The sequence below is a fragment of the Seriola dumerili genome, unplaced genomic scaffold (assembly GCF_002260705.1).
Source record: "Seriola dumerili isolate Sdu_G_001 unplaced genomic scaffold, Sdu_1.0 BDQW01000149.1, whole genome shotgun sequence".
NCBI lineage: Eukaryota > Metazoa > Chordata > Actinopteri > Carangiformes > Carangidae > Seriola > Seriola dumerili.
The window spans coordinates 13,421,457-13,448,412 of record NW_019174404.1 but is presented as its reverse complement, the minus strand read 5'-3'; the positions used below and the strand labels follow the sequence as shown (position 1 = coordinate 13,448,412).

General features: G+C 40.6%; 3 protein-coding genes across 3 annotated transcripts in view; all 3 read right to left on the bottom strand.

Annotated features, from left to right (window-relative positions):
• Positions 1-954: 954 nt before the first annotated feature.
• Positions 955-6,235, bottom strand: vsx2 (visual system homeobox 2). Its single transcript, XM_022751129.1, has 5 exons — positions 5,812-6,235; positions 5,368-5,452; positions 4,671-4,794; positions 1,705-1,885; positions 955-1,334 (listed from the first exon to the last, which is right to left on the bottom strand). Exons 1-5 carry the CDS (start codon positions 6,233-6,235, stop codon positions 955-957), a joined length of 1,194 nt encoding a protein of 397 aa, XP_022606850.1.
• A 5,668-nt stretch (positions 6,236-11,903) lies between these two features.
• On the bottom strand, positions 11,904-23,541 carry lin52 (lin-52 DREAM MuvB core complex component). Its single transcript, XM_022750898.1, has 6 exons — positions 23,491-23,541; positions 21,043-21,117; positions 20,909-20,946; positions 20,703-20,769; positions 20,429-20,512; positions 11,904-11,998 (listed from the first exon to the last, which is right to left on the bottom strand). The coding sequence occupies exons 1-6, from the start codon at positions 23,507-23,509 to the stop codon at positions 11,943-11,945; spliced, it is 339 nt and encodes a 112-aa protein (XP_022606619.1). The 5' UTR covers positions 23,510-23,541; the 3' UTR covers positions 11,904-11,942.
• A 670-nt stretch (positions 23,542-24,211) lies between these two features.
• The window catches only part of pomt2 (protein O-mannosyltransferase 2), a 9,544-nt gene continuing 6,799 nt past the window's right edge, over positions 24,212-26,956 (bottom strand). Inside the window, exons 15-21 of the mRNA XM_022750606.1 lie at positions 26,761-26,837; positions 26,600-26,671; positions 26,448-26,507; positions 26,259-26,364; positions 26,032-26,172; positions 25,386-25,497; positions 24,212-24,952 (exon numbers count right to left, since the gene is read on the bottom strand). Coding sequence (XP_022606327.1) covers positions 24,847-24,952; positions 25,386-25,497; positions 26,032-26,172; positions 26,259-26,364; positions 26,448-26,507; positions 26,600-26,671; positions 26,761-26,837 — 674 coding nt within the window. The 3' untranslated portion in view covers positions 24,212-24,846. The remainder of the gene's footprint in view (positions 24,953-25,385; positions 25,498-26,031; positions 26,173-26,258; positions 26,365-26,447; positions 26,508-26,599; positions 26,672-26,760; positions 26,838-26,956) is intronic.

Here is a 26,956-nt window from a genome sequence, read left to right as displayed (position 1 = left end):
GTGGGGAGGGGGTTGGGTGGCTGTCACTCTTTCTCCCATCCCAAAAGCACCGGTCCCCTAGTTTAATCTGAAATTGAAGGCTCTCAACTGCGACGGATTATAGGGACTAACCCAAGCATGCAGCCGGGGACTGTCTCCTAATGAGCCCGGCCAGCAGAGCATCAAGTGACAACAAGTAGCTACTCCAACAACGGGGGGCAACTTCATGCCAGTTAAGAGTCACAATAATGCTCTGACAATCAAATCATTTGTTGCAGGTTTGAAAGGAAAGTAAAATAAATAGACACCAAAAAGCCACATTTAATAAAAGGCTATTTCTATTTTTATGCTTTGTATTTTGAGTTATACACATTTTGAAATGAAAACACAAACATTTTCTTTAATACTACAAGAAAACATATTTAAAATTGTGCCTTATTGAGAGAGATTAATATATCAATTATATACAGCGCGATATAGGACAACATTTACTTTCTTTCTCTTAAAAGAGTACTGTCGGTGGGATGGTTCTTATTTCAAATGTCACCATTTACTAACTGTACAAGCAACATTAAAATGAATGTCAAGGATGAAATGTAGACCTTCAGCCACTGACTGCTCATTGGTCATTGGTAGTCCTAATTGAAATATTATAAATGTTATACTGGATAAAATTTGACTCATCTGGCTCTATATATACACCGTTATTAACACTTTACTCCCACTCTACTATGCATAAGAAACAACAACTGTAAGTAAACTGTAAGTTTGGAAGTAAATCAGAAAAAGTGCATTTGCAGCTTCTGTGCAGCAGATGAGTTTTCCTCTCAGAGACGTCCAGATGCAGGCCAGTTTAGAGAAGTCGATGAAGGATGAAAACCTGCAGGACAGTGTGTTTATGTCAGGTAAGTCCGGACACATGCTGAAAGCAGCCAGGCCACTGCATTCACCCAGGAGAATAAAAGTCCTCAGTCTCTATGGGCTTTTCTCCTCCTCTGCTGGACTCAGGGGATCACTGGCTTTCTCCTCGGCCGCCTGTCTCTCCTGTTTGCCCTCCTGCAGTCTGTCATGAGAAACCGTCCCCAGCACTTTGGCACTGTGCTCCTGTGCCTTGGCCCTGAGTGCAGCAATGCTGTTCTCTCTCAGTTCCTCTTTAGAAATGGTGGACTTGCCTTCTGACCTCTTTTCCTCCGCCTCAGCGTCTTCTGCCCTCTGAGAGCTGGGCTGCTGGGGAGCGTCGCACTTTCCTGTTGGCGGGGGAACAGCTGCCTCCATGGACTTTTTGTGCATCCCTGCAAAGAGTTGCGGGTATTCAGATTTAGAATTGCGTCTGTTGATTGGTAAGCCATCTTGGACTGAAAATAGCAAGCAAAAATAGTTCTGGTTTAGAAAATAATGTCTGAATGGACAAGGGCAAATCATGGCCAATGTAGAGGATGAAAATATTTTATGTCATACAGAGTCTGTGCTATATTTTTTTCCTTTAAAGGCTCATGCTCAGCAAATGACACAGAAAAGACATTAGTGACATCAGTCATATGTCAGTGAAAACAACACATCTGCCACTGGTGTAGAAATTATTATAATTTGTGAAGAACTTTCAAGCAGCCACACAGAGAAGATTTTCGGGTTGAAATACTGTCTACACCTACGAAAACGGTCAAAATCCAAAAACAGAACAGCTGAAAACAAAAATGAGAAATCGCGTGGAGACATCAGCCTCACCGAGCAGCCAGGGGGCGCAGGACTCCATGATGCCATCCTTGGCAGACTTGAGGATGGACTCCGGCAGAGGGATTGAATGCCTCACCATGGCTCCATACAGCCCATACTCAGCCATCACAGTGCTGCGGCCCCAGCATTTCTCCCTCTTCCTCCACTTAGCTCTGCGGTTCTGAAACCATACCTGTGGTGGGACAACAAATGGCTCAGATATTAGGCTGCGGCAGCTGAATACAACAATTAGGTAATTATCGGCTATTGGCTAGAACTTATATAGAAGCAGCATTACAGCTTACAGTGAGGGAAATATGTGGATGTAAATACTGGATCAGTTGCATTAAACAGATCAGTTTGGCTAAAAACACTTTTGGCCCACTTTTAAAATATGATTTCTATAATGATCACCCTCTTTTTTTCAGTAGTTCTGGATGTGGCTGAGATGGAACTAAGACTGGTGGAGACTGGTGACCCTTAACCTGCAATGAAGGGAAACGTAAGACTGATGGTGATTCTTGGAGAAGAGAGAGAGAAGAGAGTAGATAATGTGTAAATTACATTTTTGTGTCCAATCCAGTTGCAGCTTGTCATTTGTATTTCCTTATGCGTTAAATGCGACAATTAGTACCCTAAAGAAGTTCTGGCTTTATTAATCATTAATAAATGATACGGCCAATGCTTCACTCACAATTTATAAGATATCAGTAATTGTGATAATCAATTTGGCTGGTGTTTATCTTCTCTGATTGATAATGGTGCATTCATAAATGTTAGCAATCCATTAATAAATACTCAATAATTTGTTAATAAAGGGTCAAAATCTTTGCGGCCATTTTCCAGAAGGTAAGTGAGGGAACAGACCAATCAGCCCATGATTTAAGCCTCTTTTTTGTCAAAAGTGCCCTATAAGGAAGTGGTCCTGAAGTATTTATTTCATTTGTTGATGAAAATTCAATTTCTAAAGTTATTCTAAACCTGAATTAGTCAGAAATCAAAGTGTGATTCAGATTAACTTAACATAACTGTTGCTCCGTTTTGATTCAGTCCATTGATTTCCCATAACGTCCAGCTACAGGTGTGAAGGATCTCTGCCTCCTGTCAGAGCTCATCTCCAGCTACCTGTGGTGGCATTATAGATGGTTTGACACATCAAGACACTCCACTTGGCCACAGCCAACAGCTGCTTAAGGCCCTGCAGGCTATCTGTCAGCTCAGAGAGAGGCCAAATTGATTGTATAGCACAACACAGGACTGTTAAACACTCTACTTAGGCCCCTCTGATGGCTCTATGAGGAGAGGAGGGGCCCGCAGAGAAGATTCAAGTCAGGAGACAGATATTAAATTGAAAACGACCAAACCGTTTTCAAGCTTTTTTTTTTCCTGGTAATTCTGATGATAACCCTTATTTCATACAAGATAGTTTTTTTCTTTTTTTTTTTTTTTTATGAGAAATTGCTTCTCTGCCCCTCAAAAGAAGCCAGTGTGGAAGCTGCTAGGAGGAGCGACCCTGGGGCACGCCGAGGCTGATTGAAAAATAAGTTAATTTCAGGCCCAATCGATGGTGGGCAGGCGGGCAAATATCACGGGAAATTAAACTACCGGGACTCGGGGGAGCAGCGCTATTGACCCGTGCTAATAAATTCAATGTAGTTATTTCATTTGAACTCCCTGCGTCTCTGCAGCAGCAGCAGCAGCAGCAGCCAGCCTCCTGAGCTCGTCTGATTTAACTAATTACACTCAATGAGAAAATTGGGTGTTAATTTTATTTAGTATAGGAGCAGGCTCTGGGCTTATTTATTTATTTCCTTTTATTATTTATTCGCGGCTGTACTGTTGCAGCCCGTAATGAGAATGAGATTAAAAGGCACCCCGGCAGATGGATGGTCCAGGTCACACTGCAATCTTCTTCCGCCTTGATAGCTTGATTAGGTCGTTAGCGGCTTCTTCTCCGAGAACAAATTGTTTTCACATCCAACTACTGCGCCTGATGAGAGATTATGTGTCCTGGCGAGGATGCTGGAGGAGAGCAGTCTTTGTTCAGGAACAGAGGGGCAGCACTGATCGATTCGCCGGTGGTGGGTGGGGGGTGGGGCGGGTTAGCCTATCTCCCCTTTAACATTAGAGCAGCATGAGAGGCAGCTGGCGGCCTCTACTCAAATATTACAGCAGGTTATTAGCACTGATGGAATAGTGAAGGATGAGGAAGCTGCATCTGCCCTTACAGGTGCATATTCATAAGGCAAACAATTGGAATATTCACACGAATTAATTAGGGTTCTAATTAAAGAGAAAATATGAATTCTGCTCTCATTTGAAGACACTGTTGCTTATTACAAGAATAGTCTGACACTTCTGGTATGTGTTGCAATGTGCAGTGTCAAAAATATAATTCCATCTTTTTAGCAATACAAGACACTAAGCTTTAAATTTATCATATAAGTGCCTTTATTTGGCTTTTATTAGCCAGGTTTATTTAGGACATATAATTGGCTGAGAGCATCTCAGAGAAAATATAAGCTTTTTGAATTTTTTGAAAACTATTTTAAGGCACAATTTGAATATTTTGTTATTCATACTATAGACCAAAATAAAATGAAAAAGAGAGAAAATCTTATTTCTTTCAAATGTCTAGCATTTTTATAGGAAACCTGACAAAAAGTAGTGCCTCCTAAGACCCTGAGATTTATAAGAATGTATCTGAGACATTTAAAATGAATTTATGAGTGAAAGTGAACCATAAAGGCTATATCTAATTAATACATTAAAGACTCGATTTAAGGAAAATGAACCCAAACAAATCTAACACACCCACTTATATCAATAAAAAGTGTCAATGATTAAAAAAAATAATCAGGGATCCAAAAGCAGGATGCACCATTTTTCAAACACCAGAGAAAAAAATAACTTTCAAAAAATGTATTATTATTATATCATAAAGAAAAAATACACAGGAAGGTAAAGCAGATATTTACCTGTATCCTGTCCTCAGGTAGTTCTGTTTTCATGGCCAGCATCTCTCGGGCATAAACATCCGGGTAGTGCGCTTCATTAAAGGCCTTTTCCAGCTCCTCCAGCTGATATGAGGTGAATATGGTCCTGTGCAAAAGGGTTATCATATGAAATGTATGACCTGGTTTAACAAAATATATGTTGCAGAGAAAACCCTGCAGAAATATAGGCTATATGTGTATATTTCGTGCTCTATCATTTAAACTGAGTGAAAGGAGAATTATTGTGATTGAAAAGACAACGAGGAATAAAAAAGGCAAATGTCAACAACGCAGAAAATTTCAAAAGGCTGATAATCTCAAATTTTAATACATGAGCTCTTTCAATAAATCCATTTGTGTTGGTATAATGAATGAAGATTAACATTTAAGACGACCTCTTTCAATCCTGGATGACAATAATGGGGGAAAATACGAGCAATCTGTGGCCGATGTGTAGTAAATTCTTATCAGTAATTGACTGGTTTATTTCCTGTATCAATAAGGCTACATAAAAACACAAAAAACAGAATAATTACTACTGTATTTTGATGAGGGTATATCCCTGTAAAACATTACTCATTTAATCTCAAGGAAAAAAACATGTCCTGCATGAATTTCACTGAATTTATCCTCTCTAAAATAAATATTATTAGCCTAATAAAAAGAAATATTCACTAACCGGTGACGTCGTTTCTTGCGTTTCTTGCTCTGATTTACAGATGACTTTGAGAGTTTTCGTTCATTTGAAGATAAATCCTCGGAGTCTGGTTTGAAAAAAAAAGATAATAAAGAAATTACAGAAGAGAATGAAAGCTAATAGACATTTTCAAATGGTCATAATAAATGCAAACTGCTGACACTGACACAGCACTCATTTTTAATTTAATATCACACAAAATAAATAATAATAATAACAATATTATTACTACTACTACTACTACTACCACTTCTACTACTACTACTAATGATAATAATAATAATAATAATAATAATAATAATAATAATAATAATAATAATAATAATAATAAAAAATAACAATAATAAATGCACTGTAGCCCAGGCTGGAAATATGTCGTGAATTGTGTTGCAGTGTGATATTTATTATGATCAGTGATAAGCTCACCTGAGCTGGCTGACTGGCTGGTGTCCAGCGGCCCCACGGACCTGCTGTGGGGCTGCAGGTGAACATCCTGTGCGTCCGACAGCACAGTCTCCAGAAACGCTGGCTGGCTGTAAAACGACGGAATTCCACCAGGGCCGAGTAATCCCATCCCGACACCCATACCCACGCCGGCGGGGCCCAGCACGGACCTGGCGGCGATGAGGTGAGCCCCGGCCGGCAGCGTGCCCAGAGGGCTCCTCGGGGCCGCGGACGGCTCTTTATTGAGCCCCAGTATCTCCTGGATGCCAAAGCCGGTGCACCTGGGCGGCGGATGGGTCGCGCTGCTCTTCGGCTGGAGGCTGTTACTCCCTCCATTAGCACCCAGAGAGGTTTTCTCCGACAAATTTAAACTTTCCGACAGCACGGCGCCTTGCTTCCCCGTCATGGTGTCTTCGATGCTACTTGAAAAGGCCTATTTCTTATTTTAGCGTCTCACAGGATGGTCCCCAGTGCCTGATCTTCTGTCTAACACACAAGAGTCCTTTAGAAAATGGTCCTTTTATCCAACAGGTCCATCCCAACAAGAGGCAGGACCCAGCAGCCAATCAGCTGCAAGGATTCAGGATTCCTGTGGATCATGGATGCATTATACGCCCTCTCGGATACATATCTGCATTTTCCTGAGGACAGTATGGATAAACGAGGAAGCGATTTGGGCAACAGAAAGAAAGGGAGGAACGAAATGACTGTCTTCAAGGCTCCAGGCTGCAGGAAGAAAGGTGAAATGCTGAAAGTAAAAACTATACAGTGCAAAAAAAAATTGCTGGAAAGCTGGAATCCTACACATTTTATAGACATTAAATAACACAGAGATTAGAAAAATTAAAACTATAGTTTTAGATCTATAGAAGTAACAAATACCTTATGCTCGAGCCATTATAACTCACTGCAGATACACTGCTCATATTATTTTTCGTTAAGAAGTCAGGCCTAATTAAATCGTCTATTTCACACCTCTTACTTACCTTTGAAATGTTGCAGGTTTAGAAAATTACCTCAATCTCCTAGAATAAATCAGTATGTATTACCTCTCGCTGAATGGTTCACAGAGAGGGAGAGAGAGAGAGAGAGTGAGAGAGAGAGAGAGAGAGAGAGAGAGAGAGAGACACAGCTATGATCTCTCTGCCCAACCACTGGCTCACACGAATGGATAATTGATCTCCAGATGCTATGGGAAACTCATCACACGCAAATCAAAGGCCCTCCCAAAAAACAACAGCTGGACGATATGGACCCACTCTGCTGCGCGGTCCTGAGCGCCGCTAATCCCACAGCAGCAGCAGCAGCAGCAGCAGCAGCGCAGTATACACACCAGGCTACACAGCAGATTAAATACAGACACATCTCCTTGGAGGAAATGGAAAATTGAAACAGAAAATGGGCTAAAGAGGAACTCTAATAAATTGTCAACTGACTTCTTATTAACAATTACTATACTATTAATGCCTAATAATAATGAAAATAATAATATTAATAAAAACAATTCAAATGTAAGTCATCTAAACAATATGCTGCATGGCTAATTATGACTGGTATTTGATAGTCATATAGGCCTAATACATTAACATTATTTAAATTATGGAAGAAAACAGATATCATGATGTTGATGAAAAATTTAGGCTAATAATATTTTGAATATAGTTTGTGGCATTTTTTTGCATTTGCATTTTAAGTTGGCATCTGCTTTTTGGATGTAAACCTATAGCCTAACGCTATGTGTGTGTGTGTGTGTGTGTGTGTGTGTGTGTGCGTGCACGCGTGCATATGACTCTGGTTCTTTTTTGTGGCTTAGTTGCAGAAAAAACAGATAAACATATCTTTATTTTAGGGTTGTGATTATTTTAATAACTCTCTAACTATTTGTTAATAGTTTAAGAATAAAGATGCAGACTAACGCCATCCATTCTTTTTGGTGTTTCAGGGTCAGTCAGATAATGATAGTGCTGTGGGTTAAAAAAAAAAGAGAAAAAGATAATCATCTCACCATCATAAAGCTAATTCTACATATTTGTCCTAAAAGTGAAAACTCATAAAATGATGTAGATATGTTGTCTTCCTCATTGCTCATGGTATAATTTTAGTGTTTACTACACTGGCATGAATTTTGTTTGGGAATCATAATTAGAATTGGCCCATTTTGTGCACAGGTGCAGGTGACTTCCAGTAGATTTACTTTGCATGGGTTCCATACACAGAAATCATCAAAGTGATAACACAGTGATAATGCAACTAGGAAATGAAGGAAACTACAACAATGAATAAACACGTATATCAGGTCAGTTACAGAGCAAAAAGAGAAATGCTGGGGAACTGAATCTCGAAAGGACATGATGCACAACATGAGACAACTGAGACTTTATGCAAACAGAGGTGCAGAGCCTCGATGGATCGGCCTGCAAAGTCATATTTTATATCAAACAGTGTGAAATGAGCTGCTGATTAAGAAGGAGAAAAATATTGCAGCTGCAATTAGTGGTTGGCCAGTTGAAACTAATTAGGGCCTATTTAGTGGAAATTCTATTAATGAAGAAATCAATGTTATTAGGATATGCTAATGACACATCAGCCTGTTGGGATCCAGTCATTTATTAACATGGAAGGGTGTGAGTCAGGATGACCCGTCAATTACAGGCGAGTCACTGCCCACTCTCACTCTATCATCACTCCTGATGCAATCCATACAGGCTGGGTTTTTTTTGTTTGTTAATAGTGCCACACTTTCTCCTCTCTGTATGGCTTTTAATAATACATTCCCTATACGAGAATGGCTGCATGCTGATTTACATGCAGAAGAGAGGCTGCCTAATAAGGCTCTAGATTAAGGGAAGATTTAGTTCAGTCATTCGTGTAGATTGGGTTGCCCATCAAAGACATGCAGGATCTGACGGCTGCAGATTAAAAAGCAAACAGCTGTTGGAATTTTTTTGTTTATCTGCCCCCCCCCCCTCCAAAAACCACCACCACCCCCCCACCCCCCAACCCCTAAACCCTCTCCTCCTTCCTTCCTTCTCTCTTCCTGTTCCTGCTCCTGTTGGCATTTTTTAGGCTTAATGCAAAAAACTATGTTAACAGCACAGATATGAATGAGCAGTGATCAACTTATCCAGTGTGTAACCTTCAAACAGGAGTGCCTGTCGGCAGCAGGTCAAACACTGATAAACAGCCGGAAACAAAAACCGCCCACTATAATAAATATCATATCCTGCTGATGCGACTGCTAAAGCTTGGAATGCATTTGTGATAAGCAGACAACTTGTTTATTTGCAGGAAGGTCACAGCAGAACTGGAAGCAGAGCTGAATGCATTAACTGATCTCCAACACATAGACACTTTCTCAACTCATCACTTTCATCCCAGATATGAACTTCTATTCATCTAGGAGTGGTGCGTTCACTGTCTCTTCCTTTCTTTTCTTTTTTTTTGAAAAAGTGGTGCAAAACTCGGCCACTCATCTGCGTTCAGACAAGCAGGCTAACCAGCTATTTTGCAAACCTCTACAATAAACCTATTCTGCCGCTCTGCGTCAGTCTGTGCTGAATCAAGCTGGATCCTCTGTTGAAAAAGGGGGTGCAGGGAACTTGATGACAGCACACATGTAGAGCCGAGTAAGGGGAAAAACTAAAGCACAGCCAGAGCCTCTGCTTTCCCAAAGCACTTGCAGGGCGTGATGTGATGCCATGTAAATCCCGCCCGTTCACCCCCCGCCCCCCTCCCCCTATTACAGAAAGAGTTTGCAAGCCCCGCAGCTTTCTCATGGCTCCTCCACAATGGCATGTTTGGAAGCTGCCCGTCGGCATTGCTTAATTAGGCGAGGAGTTGATTAATTTGTACTAATTGACAGCTAATTTAAGGACTCAGGGCACATCGGATTGACGTTTGTCGGGGCACAGAGGCTATGTGAGGTCAAGGCAACGCACTGGATGGTTAGATGGATGGATGGATGAGCTGTTCTTTTTTTCTCCCTCTCTCTCTCTCTCTCTCTCTCTCCATATGGAGGAGCAGCTCTGCGGGGCCTGACCCGTTTCTTTAAGAGGCTGCTTGGCTGGAGGGTGGCAGCGGGTGACAGGCAGCCACCAGTGCGTACACCATATTGGGGATGTCAGGTCGCTTATCACGTCAACGCTCAGCAGACTGATCAATGTTCATCAGTCAGCATCAACAAGTGTCCCACATGCAACCGGTCCCGATGACAGCAAGGTCACCTCCAGTAGTTAATGCTTACAAAAACTGTAAATGAACGTTTTATCAGGAATTTGCTGCTAATGGGCCTGTACAGCAAATTTCCCACTTTTAATTAGGAACCAAAGGAATAAGCAGCCTTCATGTAAGTGTTGTACTTAAGTAGGCTACACTTTTGAGATACTTTTACTTTACTCGAGGCCATTTCTATGTCATGCTTTGTAGCCTACTACTTTATACTTGACCACATTCCAAAGGGACATTACATATTTTTTTGACAGCTATGGTTACTTTACTAATTTTTTATTTTAATTTTTTTATGTAATTTTATATCAAGCACGCAAATCATTAAATCTGCAGTTATAGATGTTAATAAGTTATTATTAAAGTTTTTCCTTTTTGAATAGCAATCCATAACTGTCCACATACTCTGCTTGTTCCCACAGAAGAAAGGTGACAAAGTGAGCGTCAACTTAAACTTCTAAGTATTTTACAGCGGGTGCCTGGTTCCTAGGAAGTGTATGGGAATTTTAGTAAGCCTATTTTAACTGATCGAAATTTTTAACCTTGACCTATGGACATTTAATGTTATTAGAAAATAATGAACCCTTCTATCACCCATATTGTTGTATGTAGCCCTCTTTTGATTGGCTGAACTTTCTTTTCATTTGGACTGCACACTGTCGAAACACAGCTTTTATTAAACGCGCTTTCTGCCCCCCCCGCCCCCCCAATCTTCCTGCCCATGAAAGCCATGCTGCGTTCAAGGCTCCCCAGATTCCTCCCTCCCTGTCCCAGGATATACTCCAGCAGCACACACGGGGGTGGTCGCTGCTTCTGAAAGCCGGAGAACTGTGTAAATAATCCATATTTTTTCGGAGGGGTAAACCAGGGTCCGTGTGAGAGGCAGGGGGTGAAGCCACCGGGGCAATGGCGGCCTCTGTCCGTGTGAATCGGAAAAGACGTTTAGGGGCTTATTAGCAGCCCGCGGAGAAGTGTAACTTGTTGGGAGTGAGCGACCAGAGCCTCAGCGACATCTCCAGCCGAGAACAGTCCGAGGCATTGTCTTACCTAATTATGGCGGATGGACTTCTTTTTGTTTCCCATTCGGCATGCCTGTCTGATTCTCTTTTTGCCTGGCCGCTAGCTCCGACAACGCTGAAGTGTGCTAATTAGAAAAGAAATGGTCCTAGTAATTATGTCAACTCTCATTAACGGCGATGACAATGAGCAATATTATTTTTACGCAATGTTTTGTGTAGGGGACCCTGCTTCCAATGCTCATTAAATGGAAAACATGCCCTGGTAGCCGGGAAAGTACTCTCACGTCGGAGCTCCTTACATGTCCACAGCCGGAGAGGTGCTGCACTTTGTGGAATGGCAGAGGCATGAAGTTATGGCCCTAATTAAAAGTTGAACAGTCTCTGAAAACTGTTGCATCACCAAAGTGAGCTGCTTTGGCTGCAAACTTAATCACTTCAAGGGGTCTTCATGAACGAAAGGGAATCATCTTTCCATTTTAAAACTTTATTATACAACCTCACAAATTGCAAAAAATGTAAATCATGTTTAAAATAGAAATAAGAATAAATAGAGAACATTTAATCAAGGCAGGTCTACAAGCTACAGAGAAATTCTGTGAAAAGTAATAAATCATTTTAAGTTTCCATAAAAGGAAAAGCATCTATGAGGACAACAGGTGCACTGAGGAGTTTGAAGAGAACACCTCAGCTGTGTGAGTGAGCATTTTGCTCCAGTCTACGGGTTTGAAAGCAAAGTCTTTCAACTTTGTTGTGAAGGTCTGAACATATTCAGAGTATATTGCTAAATGCACATATCAGATTCGGTTTGAAATACCAAATCTCCTGTCTTTGGGGAGGAAAAAAAAAAAAAAAGAAAAAAAAAAAGATTTGTCACTTCTTGGGTCTCTCCAAGATGTTCAGGAATTTCCCCCTGGTCATTTCCCTCGCTGGAAAACAAGAAGACACAACATCACATATTCAAGATAAACCACCACACAGGTTAAGAGACCAGCTTTATAATTTGGTCTCTTACAAGCATAATTATATTATGCTTGTAAGAGACCAAGACTCCAGTTTGCTTTATTCCAGAAATCTTTCATGAGTTGGTAAAATCAGAACAAAGCTGTCAGTCTTACACAACATTTGCCTGCAGCTCAAAACACTTCTGAACTGTTGTTTAGTTATGCAAAGCATGTATTTAATATCTGCAGTATCAAGCTGGGAGGTAATTTACACAAACATCTGTTCTTTCAGGACATGGAAAACAACATAAAATGGAGATGTAGCTACCAAAGAGTCTTGTGGTTTGCTTGATTGCTGTCTCAATGACGTGAGGCACAAGCACTCAGACCTACACTTGCATTCAAGTGTGTGTTTGTGTGTATGCACTTCACCAAGATGAGACAGAATAGAAGCCGAATATCTCTATTAACCTCAGCTTGTGATTACAGAATATAGCCACGTATAAAATAAGTGACAGATGATTCATCTAAGCAGTAATTAAGTCTAAACATCAACAATTTTTTTAGAATCATTTTTAATTTTCCCAAAGTTAAAACATTTTTTATCCCTTCAAACTTAAAAAAAAAAACCCAAAAAATCAAACCAAACAATCGGAGAAGTGAAAAAAACTTAGACGTTACTTTGTTTAGAATTGTATTTTTACTTTGTCTTAGGTCTAATGGACTGGGAACCACTACTTTTGGTAATACACTGGATACAACTGTCGCTTTCGTTTCTTCCTTTTTCTTAGTATTTTTCCTACTCAGGAAGCTGATGCCTGAAGTTGGAGATTTAGTTGATATCACAACTTTATGAGACATCCTGTTGCATTTTGCATCACATTAATAGATACATTGTAGAATTTAAATGACATCTGTGATGCCAATAAAATATATTGGTAAAATAGCTAACAAAGCAGCGAGGTAACTCCATGCTGACAAGATGTGTGAGTGGAATCTAGTGAACTAGGTTTTCCACAAGTGTGTTAACTCTGTGCCAAAGACAGTCCTGAAACTGAATCGTCCCTGCTGAAGGCCCTTTGTGAAACTGGTCTTCACTGGGAGGGCAATCATTGCTGAGGCTTTTCTGTCAAAGACAAACTGTTGTGTCACTATAGAGACTGTGGGGATTTTCCTGCAGCATCATCATAAACCCTGGAGAGGCAGCATCCAGGTACAGTAATTACTCTTTGTTAAAGATAAGAAGAGCATCAGGCTCTCAGCTCCACTGCAGTTTTTATGAGCTGCAAAGCTGGAATCACCTCAGCGACTTTATTTGGCTTCTAACAAACCTTGTACATCACACAAATATAAGACTACAGAGCAGGAGAGTGAGGACTGATTGCAAACAGGCATTAAGCAGAAAGTCATCCACCTTCACAATGTACGAAGAATGTGATCAGGATCTCAACTGCTGTCTGCCTGTGTGCTGGTGTGAAGGGCCCCCGCCTCCTCTGCCCATAGCGGCTAATGAAAAAGCCGGGGCGGATAGTAATTTAGATGAGTTGCACAGTGCGGAATGATAATGGTGCATCTGGGCGTGGGGGCCACGTCACCTTGAGGTGTCTGTCATTAGGTTAAAGATGATGCTAATTGGAATGGGATGGATTCATTTTGCACTTTGCTGTCTCTTCAAATCACGCTAAACAAAGTCATCAGGGGACCCCTGGACATGCATAAGGCACTTCAGATTGAAATGAAGCCATCAAAATTAGGCAAGGGAAAGTAATTACATTGAGATGACCCTAAAACCGCAAGTACATTGATGTCACTTTATTATTAGGAGCAGTTACACTAGCAACGGTAAAAGATAGCAGTTAATATTTTTGATTTCTAAGGTGTCATGCCTCTCTATCTCGTTATCCTTTTCTCCTTCTCTTGATGAGCCCAAACTGTAAAACAGATCAAGGATGGCTGAGCCACTCCTCCTGAGACCCCTCACCCCATTGAGCGTCTCATTAATTACGGCTCAGTTCAGCCGCCTGCTACTCAGATAGAAACTCATAGCATTGATATCATCACATTAAAGACCCAATTATACGTAAGGCACTGCTCCATTTATAATGTGCGGCTCTTTTTATAAAAGAGGAAATATGGGAAAGCGATGTGATTGGCAGGGTGAGGGTGGGCTCTTGTTTTGGTTTTGGGTCACAACCCTCCCCCCCCAATATTCTATTCACACATAAAAATACCAACGTGGAGATAGGTTTTTAGACTTGGCTGAGGTAGAGCAAAATTCAACAAAGTGGAATGTAAATATATATTTTTTCTAAATATTTAGCAGATAAATCTTGACATATGTGAAGAATGTGACTTAAATATCCCCTGAACCCTCTGCTCCACTAACAAATGAAAAACATTTGTGTGGAGCGATGAGGACACCATCATCAAATTAATACACAAAACAAACATATACGCCGTATTCTATCACATTTCCACCTCGTTGTCGTTTGTTTGAGATTTGACTGGCGCTTCTTTTAATTACATCATCTCACTGCGCCCCCTTCTTCTGCACTGATTTAATGGCACCTGACTTGAGAATTATTGCCACCAACTGTTTATCTCAATGCACACAACTTTCATGAGGGTAGTGGATGGAAACATGCATTAATTCACATTCCTGTTTACTGATTATCTGGAAATTTGTTTAAAATTTGCATTACATTTGGATGAATGAATGAATGGATGGATGGATGGATGATGGATGGATGGACGGACGAATGGATGATGGATGGATAGTGTAACAGTGAAGCAACATGCAATGCCAGGACCCTGAAACTGGAATTAAGCCACTATTAATTTACACCTGAGACAGGTCAAAATGTCTCCGGGGAAATAAGCCTATGCTAACAGGAAAATGTAATACTCAATGAAATGTCTTCGAAAAAATTAGACAATAAATGTCTGATTTCATCTTGGCTGCACTAGGCTTGCTACAGTGCTATGTTTTATGAATTTATTTTTTCCATAAGTGATTGCATATTTTTGTAGGATATACATGAACAGATGAGGTTAGAGAGCCTCAAAAGCACACACCCACACACTTGCACACTCACCCACACCCACATAGGCTTTGTCATAGTATAGATCAATACTGATTAGGGGGACTTAGAGATTTGTTTAGTTGATTAGAAAGGTCAATTACTAATTTTGCACTAAGTTAATCAGCATCTTGTTACGGCTGCCATCCATACTAAATGACACCTTATGGATTCTGTGGGCCATTTCTTTGCCCTGTTGATTTGTTGCGATCTAATTATCATTTAGCTTGAACTGGTCTGAGATTCCATCACAGTCTAACATGGTACTTTGGTAAACACGGTCACACTGTATAGTATGTAATATTTTTTACTTAAATTTGATATTCAGTATTGCCTGACTGCAATCCACTTCCCATCCAAACAATTTTAAATCATTTCCATCCATAAACAGACATAATACATATAAACAAACAGAGCTGAGTCAGGTTATCATCAGACTGAGAGGACACCATGGAGCAGATAACAGAGGAGTGTAATAAAGGTTCCTGGCTTCTGTATCCCCAGCTCCCACATCAGGACAGTAATCCTCTGGATGTACATTTGTGTCTGATTACTGCGGCTGCAGTACATAACAACAATGCAGATTAACTTATATCTGCAGAAAAATATGCCCTATAGCCTGAAGCTATTTAAAATTTTACGGTTTAGGCTTTCACATTTTACAATATTAGTAAAGCTGACTGAAATTTTGCCGTACAACCCAAATGTTTTGGCAGTTTTCTGTTGCACGATGGCAAATCCCTGGTGGCTCGAATGTAAATGCAAAGGAAACGCGGCAGTGTAACATCTTACTTTCCCCTCGTTTGTGGTGAGTGAGCAGGGTGTCATTGTCACAGCCTACTCCCAGCCCCCACAACTCCCCTGAGTATAAAATGAGAGTAATCATCACTCTGCCCTGCCCCCCCCCGCCTCTCTAGATGGCACGCTCCCGGTGAGCCGCTGGACCCCTGTTAGCTCCAAAGACAGATGACCACCTGGGTTAACTGGAGTCCTGGACCCCGGCCGTGACTGCCCCAATTCTCTTTCATTAAGAGTTAAGAGGACTTATCTGACCCTCACTGCCCATCTCCGAGTGCTGCTCAGCTATTACGGGCTGTAAGCTTTATTTAATGGATTTAACATCCACTTTCACCGCCCTCCTCCCCGGGGACAAGGGAGACACAGAGGAGATGACACACACAAACACACAACACAACACACAACGCAAATGAAACACTTGGGAGGCGCACATATTCAGCCTATCACAGCCCCCCCCCCCTCCCCAAAACACCCCCGCCATGCAACACATACACCTGACGCTCATGTTTGTGTTCAAAATTCAATTACCCACTTATTGATACTTCACAGGGATATTTAAGATGCAGACACGAGCTGTGATTTCCCAGGGGAGCCACTGGTTCCTCTTTATGTCCCAACCAAGAGGGCCCACCCCTCCTCCTCCTCTTCCCTCTCCAATGCATTTTCGCCTGGCTGAGACACACACACACACTCGCTCACACACCAAAACAAACACATCTGCACCTCCCAACCCCTGCCCCAGCCTATGCCTGTTCAAGAGGTGTCCTTATTAATAGGCAATCAGTCAAAAATCATTCATTAAAAAGCCTAAAAGGTTTTACACCCGCACTATGATTAGCTGGGAAAGAAAATCCAATGAATTCCTAATGCCTTTATGGAAATGAGGTGTCATTTCCGATCTGCTCAGGGAGGCGGCAGGCAGCCAGAACTAAGGAACGGTGTTTGAGTGTGTGTGTGTGTGTGTGTGTGTGTGTGTGTGTGTGTGTGGGTTGTTGTTATGTGTTGAGCTCTGCCTCCCTCTTCTTTCACACAGCTCCAACACTGATCCTGCTTAAGATATGGACAGGGTCTATCAGATACAGCTGCAACCTGCTACACCGAGGAAGGAGATACTTCATGTCACCCTGCTGCAAAATGTGCATGGAACAGCTAACAATTTTTCAACAATGGACCATGACTATGAGTAGCCGCACTATCATGAAACCGCACAGCTAATAATTTAAAGTGCAACACTGAGGGAGCCAATTCGAAAGAACTAATCACGCAATATTCAGTAACCTTGAACCTTGGATGATAAAGACTGAGCTTCTAAGCTCTTAAGATAAGCTGAACCATCCCTGATCGTTCTTTCTCTTTCCTTACAAGGAAGGTGCCACATTCAAGGAAACACAACACTGCCATTCATTGTGACTACGAGCCCACAGAGACACAGGGGAGAGGTGAGAAGACGAGCACGGCGAAGTAGTAGAGGTGAGGAGGAGGAGGAGGAGGAGGAGGAAGGGTAGTAACGGTGGTGGTGGGGAGGCATCCCCTGTTCCTCATTCAGCGGCTGTCAGCTCAGGCACTTCATAACCGCCCGCCCCGCGGTCAGCCCGTCCTGATGGATTGATGGAGGCACATTAGCACCAGTGGGGCCCAGTGAATGCAATCATATTCAGCAGCGGCGTGCTTCTAATAGGCCGGAGATTGATCCTGAGGGTGAGGAGGAGGTGGTGGTGAGTGCGGGCCCATTAGGAGCTGTCAGGGCAGGGCGACCTTCAGTCTCACCTTCACACAGGAGGGTGCAACAGGGGTCAGCCAGGGTCTGCGCCAGGTGGCATTACGGCGGAGGAGAGGTGCTCTGTGGTGCTACAAAGGGAACAACAGGTGGTCCTACACCCAGAATACACCTAGACGCTCTTTTTATCTAGATATGAAAGTTTCCTGTTATTGTAATATGGTGATATCGCCTAGAGGTTCTCTCTTTTTCCTGGACTTAAAAATGAAATATTTCTCCTGGTGTGTTTGATATTTTATATCTGGGTGAAAAGAGCAGTGAAAACTCTTATGTTAGTCCGTGGGCCAGAGTTTTTGAAAAGGTATACGCCTCTAGTCAATATTTTAATGTGAGTGGCAGCTTTCTTACTGTTATGAGCTCATGAGGTTTTCAACCCACCACAATAATGGAATGAAATTTTAATATTGGTGTATGTCCTCTTTTAGGCATGATTTAAAGAATTTTATTTGACATGTTTTGATATCAATTTAAAGGAGGGGAGGCATTCTTGGCTTTTAATTAAGCTTCCACTGTGGGTCTGACTGACGGAGACACAGGTCACTTGAACTCTTATAAATCTCAATGAAATCCATTTTCTACAACTGCAGACTTTAGCACTGGTCCCACATTTTTGTAATTTTCTGTTATTGATGAAATTGTCATTGAAGCAAGCTCGAGATAAAACAATGATGACAGTACAGACACTGCAACTTGAGGAAAATCTTAATTAACGGGCAGGGTCGCTAATTAAAACCTTTCCTTATTGTCAGCACACCCTAACAACGCAAGTGTTAAATGGTAGTCAGAGGCCTTGAGCCCACCAGTGTGACAGAGCATCGTCACCAACTCCAGCAGCCATGTTACCAGCCGTCTCAGTAGCCGAGGCTCTCCAGTGCATCCCAAAGGAACACTCAGCTTTCAATTACCTCCAATAACAGCACTTATCAGAGTCCTGAGCTTTCCCCAGAGACTCGGGGCTTGATGCCCACGCTCAGCGGCCCACGACAGGGGCATTCATCACGGGGCGGAGTAACAGCTGGGGCCTGAGAAAGAGGCACGCGTCAAGCCCCTGTGGGACTAGACTGGGCCAGCGTCACACAGCCATTATTGGGGGTTCTTGGGGGGGAGCAATAAGGGGGCGTTGTGTCCTCCCTTCACATCTATGTTAATACATATGTACAAACATGAATATGCAGTAATATGTGCAACAGTGCACAATCTGCAAGAAAAATCAGAAACCAGCACTAATGCTGCTTAGGTATATTCTAGCTGTAGAGGAATGGTAATGTCTGGTTCAGGTCCCCGCTCTCCCTGCAGTCGGGAGGGTGAGTTTTCACCGCTTGATTGTGCTCTGCCCATTAACCAGCTCCCTCTTTAATGGTCCCACATGTTGAAGGGGGGAGGGGCAGTAAATCCTGTCCCCTGCCCTCGCTCTGCCGTGACTCTGCGGTGTCTCGTTTATGGATAGTGAAGAGTGCACAAACATGATGAAAAAGTAGCCGAGATTTACAAGGCCTCCCCTGACAGCCAGGAAAAGGAGAAAATTAAACCAGAGAGCATTAAACAGGCACCCATTACAGGGCTGCTCCGACACCAATAATAACCATCATTGTGTCCCGTCATCCCGAGGTACATGACATGATTGCAAAGCCTGCAGTCCTGCGCCTATGACAGCTAACATCTTTATACCAGCCAGATTACATGCTTCTCTGGGTTTAGAGAAGTCAGGCAGATTAGACACGTTCTCAACAAAATTAAGATGCGACTTGTGGTCTATGCAAATACAGCACATATTACACAATCTATAGATGCTTCCTGTAGCCTCTTAATATGCATTTACTCTTTTCTAGGCTTTCCTGACTCCCATAGTTTATCTGTATAGATATGTGTGCATTATACCATCACCAAAAATCTAAACCATTTCACTCAATCTGGAATCAACTCCCTTTACTAAAATCTGATGATCTCTTTAGATAATTAAAAAGTTCCTACTTATGCATCTCTCAAATTTTATCAAAGCCCTTCCACATTTTGTTTGGCTTCATTTGATTGATAAGTACTGGCTGTCTTTATGGTGTTTTTACAAAGTAGTGTGTTCCTCACAAGCCAAAAGGGCTGAAGTCAACTGCAACATTTCAGATCAGATCACTTTGCCCTCATGCACAGATATGTTGGTTGAATTTGACTGATTTAACCGCCATTTATATTTATTTATATATCTGACCCCAGTAAGAGAGCAGCTATACCACAATTCTTCATTGCTTGTGTTTTACACTGGATAAATAAATACCCATTTTTCTCTTAGGAAAATATGAGCACTTATCTACATCTCTCTAATCCACACTCCACAAGGATTATGACAATGGAGGTAGTGGGGAATGGATTAAAAAGATTTTGCATCCATCAAATGCTTGAGCACTTGTTGTATGGGCTCTTGTGAGCATGCCCTTGTTTCTTACCTTTTCTAATTTAACAAGATTGACCTAAATCTGTTATTTTTAAGAGCTCAAGGTCATCTTATTTATACAGTTTGACATGAATGGAGAGCTGATTCTAAATTGCAAAGTTACGTTTTCTACATTATCTTTTATGTCCGTGGAAAAAGTCAACCTGCTTTGGGATGCTGAGAAATCCACCAGCTAGATAGAGAAAGGCAATGAGCACCATCTAGTGGTAACATGTGACTAACTCATTTTAATATCAAGAAACCTGAAGGTTGGACAAATCCAAAGCCTTAATATTAAACGTACATTGGTGTGTATGTGTTGTTCATGTACTCACACTCTTCTAAGCCCAGCTGGTAAGCGAGGTTCTGAAGTCCTTTAACCTTCTCCATCAGGTTGGCTGTGGTCAGACTCCCCAGCTCTACAGAAGGATAACAGGACACATAATGAAAGCTCTCAGCTACATGTAACTAGTTTTAGCAAAATGTTATCCCATTTGACAGGATTATAATTTAATGCTGTTTCTGTCCACACTCACTACAATCATCCTGTTTAACACCAACTGTTGCAGGTACACTGAAATTGTTTCATACATGTATACATGTACATACCTTTCAACATTTCAATGTCCTCAGTCTCTAGCTCAGCCATCCACTTGGGAGGTGAATTAGTGATGGGCTGTAATGTAAGACACAACAAACGTCTCAGCAGACAACTCATGAAAGATTTACACAGCAGGCTAATATATTCCAGTATGTCAAGGCTATTTAATCATCTACTTTGTAAATCAAAGTGAGCCACAGTGAATCTAACTCACATTTTTACAAGATGCAGCAAATTCTGCAACTCCGGGCACTGTGTGAGAGATTACAGGATAATTAAGACTCAGACAAAATGAAACATAATTCCATAATAACTAATAATACATGAGCAGGGAGAATATGAACTTACACTGTTCTGGCCAAAGGTCTGGTGACGCTCTGTCCAACTTCTCAAAACTCAGCAAAGACGACTCAAAATCGTCACCTATCATGACACAAAGTATATTTTTGTTTTTAACATTTTCTATGGAAAATTCATAAATCCTGTATGTAAATAATGCAATGACACAATTTAAGACAGAATCTGAAAGCGAGCACAGATGACCACTTCTTGGTGGTTTTGGTGGATTGAGTACTTTTTAGTTGTATGTTTAACTCTGAGCAACAAAAGTGGCGGAATTAGGATGAAAACGCTAAAATGTCATTTCTAGTGAAGCAATGTTAAAATTTAAGTCAGTACTTCAACAACATAAAGTACATATTATTTTGGACATACTTCGATACACCTTACATGTGTCGTATTGATACAAGTTATCTCAAGTATAGAGCTGTAACAATTAGTCAATTAACTGATCAGCAGATAATTAATTGCCAATCGAATAATCATTTCAGTTGGTCAGACAAAAAAATCGGAACAGCTTGGGCTGTGGGAAATGATAACAGGCTTTTTTCCTCCTTTTACCATTTTATAACATTCTATAGACAAAACAATCAATCAAAAATATTAATAAAAGATTAATTGATAATAAAAATGATCATTAAGCTGCAGTACTGGTCACATGGCAGCACATAAACAGGCATATACAAAACTTATTATGGGAAATGTGTATCATAGTGGCCAAAATAATGAATGACAAAATAAATAATTATAAAGCTCCATGTTCATGGTTTAGAAATTAAAATACAGATGGGTGACAAATTAATGGAAAAGCACAAAAAATCTCTTGGTAAGGTGTTGTTCCACCTTGAGCCTCCAAAACAGCTTCATTGCTTCCCTGTCATAGTTTCTCCAAGTCTCTGAACTCTCTCTGCTGGAGGGAAGAACTACATTCAATCAAAAGATATTCTCTCATTTGGTATTTTGTGTTTTGGTGATGATGGTGGAGAACGCTGTCTATCACATTATTCTAAAATCTCTCATAGATCTGAAGACTGTGAGGGACATTAGCGGTGGGTTGATGAAGCCTTGTTGAAGCACTGAGGCTTTCAAGCCAACCTTGTTTAAATGTTTCACTTGGAACATGTAGAAATACCACAAAACTCATTGTCTCCACCAGCTCCTAGTATGGGGGCATCTGCATTTGTTATGATTGCACTCATTTGTTCAGATATTTCCTTTAATTTGTCACCCATCTGTATGTCATCATCTATTTCTTGAAAGTACAATTTAGTTTAGTCACCTGGTTAAATATATGCACTTTGGCCACTTTGTTAGGTACACCTGATCAATCTATTGCAATTCAATATATTGTTGCAGCCATATAGTCTACCTTCACAGAGATGATAATGTTCAGTTTTTGTTGGCATTGTCAGAAATGTGTAAGTTCAAGCATATGTTTACTGAGGATAAATGAGATGGTGTTGTATTGGACTACCATTAAAAGGTGTTTCATGAGGGAGGCTGAATATAAGAAACACCCCTGGATATAATGTAGTCCAGTACAACCATCACTCAATACTGAAACGTATTGAAGCAGAAACAATAAGTTGATTAACTTATGGGCTCACTGACTGTTTTGATAATCAATTAATCATTTCAGTGTTTTTTTTAAACAAAAAAAGTGAAAAATGATCTGGCTCCAGCTTCTGAAAAGGCTGCTTATCTTTGTCATTTATAATCGTAAACTGAATATCTTTGGGTTTTGGACATTTGTTAAGACAAAACAGGACATTTCCAACTTGGATTCAATTCATTAATTGGAATTGGTTAATCAATTAATAAACTCTTGATTGATTAATCGAAAAAAAATAATCGGCACATTAAACTTTAATGATCATTGGTTGGTTGCAACCCTATAACATTTAATTAAATCAACATCTCTATGACAGTGGCTACAGACCTGGACATTATAGGGTCCATATAAGACTTCATAGCACAACAGATGTATTCCGCATTAGACTGTGCAAGTGTGGACACTATAGGACTACTTCACTGTAAAAATCCAACACGAGTGTACAATCTGTAGGGATAATAACGTTGTGTTCAAGGCGAAACGTGAAAAATAGAAAAGACAACCGTGAGTAAAACATAAATAACTACGATGTTGTGAAACAAAACAGTGTAACTGTTCCCCATTAAAGAAACGGCTGGTTTAGCCTGTATGTAGTACCGCAGCAGCGGATGTTTTGGGTGAAGCTGTACGTTAGGTTCAGGCTCTCTGAGTCTGCTGTGCTTCCCTTTAGCCAACGGAAGACAAAAACATCCCCAAACAGTAAAGATACAGCGCTAACATGTGTGTTTTGTCGTCTCGGGGTGTTCGTGTAACACAGAATAGGAGTCGGTAACGGTTTAGTGCGCTTGATAATGTCAAATTTACGATTTATACACGGCATAGCAGGGTAAGGAATTAGAATTTACCTCCATTTGGAGACGCCATCTTCAGAATAAACACGTGACGAACGAAGACCAATCACAGCAGCCGTCCTCGGAGTTGACGTGTAGCGGTTTACTTCACAAACGCGCCACCAGGCGGTAAACCGGGTTATTGTTGAGCATCGAGGTGAAGACACAGGTAGAAAAATACGTTTTATACGTGGACCCCACCCATTTCCTACGTTAAACATTCACAGCACAATTCCCCTTTTTGGACACATGAACAAATTATCAAATATATTATTATATTCTAAAAATCATAAAATTATTATATTCTCATTTTTTATCTTTTTGTGTTTTTTCAATTAGGCTACTTATATTATTATCTATGGGAAAACATATATCCACTTTTTGTAAATAATGTAGTGATAGCGAGAAGTAAAGTTTCATGGCATTAATTTCATCTACATTACAAAACCTAACCTAATAGAATCAGAATTGGTCTTTTTTTTTTTTTAATGTTTTGAGGCCGCTTTTGTTTTACACTGCCATTAAAGTTGTTTCAAGGATGAAAACATTTGTAAATTGTATTATATTTTTTTGCATGACTATATTAGCACATTTCTGTTTTAGATCAAGGGCCATAATTCATTCAGAGGGGTTGCTAAGTGGTTATTGGTTATATTGGTGAGACAAGTAGAACCAAGATGAAACACGGAAGATATAATCATAAGTAAGAACAGATTACAAGAATATTGTAGTTTATTGATCACATTAAAATGTACACAACACTGAGAGTCAGTAGTAGTCTTAGTGTCAAAACAGAAGCCAGTACTGGATAGCACTATGGCTTAATGAAATACAAAAATAATGGACACTAAGATCAAGACAACAGCAAACGGAAAAAAAGGATATCTCTGACATCCTATAACTATGTAACAAAAAGTTTTTTTAAACTGGTGAGTACGGAGATACAGCATTAAACCTTTCTGTCACTAGTTCCAGGCACTTTAGCTTATTATTGTTGCTCATTATTGTGACACATACAGTACACACTATGATCAGGATGTAAGATGTGTTGTGAGTTAAGGCAGCTTGGTGAAGAATATGTGTCTGGATCTTTATTCTCAAATACTCCACAACACTCTGGCTTTCATATATTCTGACTCAAGTCTGTGTTGTCAAGCTTTCTTTACACTACAATACTTGGAAATATTGAGAAACATGAATACTTGGACAGGTAGTATAACAGTGTGTATAGTCAGTACCTTATGAAAATAATTTCAATGTGTAAACACGCTAAGACCACAAGTCTGTGAGACACATAATTCATTTAAGTCCCTCATATTCAGAGCAGTTGCTATACATCCTATCATTAGTGTTGTCTTCATGCAAAGTTGACTAGAACTCCCAGGAGTCCATCCACTTCAGGCCAGCCATGGCGCTGCCCGGCTCGTGTGCCAGAGGACCCGTCATGCCATAGGAGAGTGGATGGAACAGGTAGAAACTAACAGACAGGGAATAGGTTTCAGTGATTTACACAAAGTCAAGGAAGTGCTTTCAATCTGAGCTAATCTAAGCCTGCTCGCTCTAGAGTCAAACTGGAGTGGTATCCACCTTGTCATCTGACTGCCAGCAAGAAGGCGTATAAATGTATTTCTCAAAATGTCAAACTACGACTTTAATATCACTGACTTTTTCTTCATCTTCACGTCAACCCACAGCAGATAGAAGCGAGGGCATAAATGTGTTTTGGGGCTTTTCAAAGGCATTTTAAGAGTAACAAGGGAAAATGGGTTTAAAAGCAATGGTGTAATCACTAGAAACCTCATTAAATGCAATAGACATTACATAGTGATAATAAACTTTTTATGACAGCATAAGAATGAACTACAATAAATTTTTTTCCTTCACAGTAATGACTCTACTGGTCAGCTCACCTGTAAAGAACAGTTAACAGAAGGACCAACTGCCCAGCTCGTTCCAACCAATCAGAATAAGGTGGGCGGAGCAGCAAGTCAGCACTTTTTAATAGGATGTCTAGTGTAATTCCTGTGAGAAAGAAACACAATGCATTAACGAGAAAACCACCATGACTGCTTTGTCTATATAAGGGGTTTTCAAAGCCTCAAACCCTATCAGACAAAACATGGGCGTGGGCTACAACCCTGTTTATGTTTTTTAGTCTATATTTTTTTACGTTTCGGATAACCTGCACCATTAAAATGCGTCATCAGCAGTTCCTGTTAGCAATGTCCCCACAAGAGTACAGACAACTATCGCCGGATTAATTTGATACAAAAGAAAACTTCTTCTCAGAAATGTTCTGGAGTTAAAAGAACAGACTTTTTTCTTTGACTTCTAAACAGAGATGGAGAGATTTATTCATGGTGGACAAAGGAGATAATGATATCCTCAGAAAGTGTAAGGTTCGGACTCTGAGAACAAGTATGATTAAGTACCTTAATTCGCCTTATCTGGTATCTTTGCCTCATATCTTACCCCTTCAACTCTCACTAACAGTTTGAAAACCTCTGCTCTATTAATGGAATAGAATAGAAGGTAAAATGCATTGGGATTTAATACCTGTTAGCATGCTGCTGAAGAGCATGGCAGGGAAGTAGTGGTGATAGTAGAGGACACGGCCCATAGTATAGAAAGGTGCATAGTGAAGCAGCCAACCGAGGAGAAGCAGTCCTCCCCCTCTCATAAGCACATGAGAGTGCTCTGAAACAGAGTGGAGTACAGAACATTTACAATACATTTAAATCATCTTTTTAATATAATATCAATATCAATATCAATATTTATACCTATTCTTTTTTGGCCCAATGAGAAACCTCGTTGCAGGGCTACAGACGCCACTGCCACCATGATCAGATATAATCCCAAACTGGCCAGGTTCATCCACCAGAGCACCTGAAAAAGAGTATTCAATCATGAGGGCTTTAATGTGCATTGGTCAGACAAGAGCGACGACGGGATAATGAGACTTGACTTACAGGGTTCCCCAGCAGATAAACACGATACTCTGTCTCATTCACTCCTGAGAACCTCAATCCCTTTTACAAGAATAAACCAAGAACATTTGAAGTTAAAAATTGCACACATGCATTTCATTTGAATTTTTTATAGCGTAAATCATTCAGTGCACCTGGTAGTTGATGGGCCAGTGCCAGGGTTTTGAGTTCATCTCATTGTCTTTGGGTTTCAAGCCACTGTTACCCTGAATAGACATGTTTTTTTGGTTTTAATAAATGGTTTCTGATAAAACTTGTTCTTTAAGCACAGATGGATTTTCTCAATGTTTCTTACTCTGATCATAACAATGTGGGACTCCAGTAAGATCTCCAGGAAATGGGGCTTCAGCACAGACAGACTAATGTTGGGCACTGCCAAAACATACAGAAGGAAAAGTAAAATGTTGGTTAGTGTTTGACATCAAGATATATACATATATATATATATATATATATATATATATATATACAAAAAAGAGAAAGAGAGATGG

Excerpts from the sequence above, each read along its gene's own strand:
- vsx2 (XM_022751129.1), bottom strand. The coding sequence starts at position 6,235 with ATGACGGGGAAGCAAGGCGCCGTGCTGTCGGAAAGTTTAAATTTGTCG. Across the intron at positions 4,795-5,367 it reads CGCAAGAAACGACGTCACCG|GACCATATTCACCTCATATC; the intron begins GTTAGTGAATAT and ends CCTTTTGCACAG. Across the intron at positions 1,886-4,670 it reads TACCTGAGGACAGGATACAG|GTATGGTTTCAGAACCGCAG; the intron begins GTAAATATCTGC and ends GTCCCACCACAG.
- lin52 (XM_022750898.1), bottom strand. Across the intron at positions 20,947-21,042 it reads AGACCTTTGGCCAGAACAGT|TGCCCGGAGTTGCAGAATTT; the intron begins GTAAGTTCATAT and ends TCTCTCACACAG. Across the intron at positions 20,770-20,908 it reads TTGCTGCATCTTGTAAAAAT|CCCATCACTAATTCACCTCC; the intron begins GTGAGTTAGATT and ends CTTACATTACAG.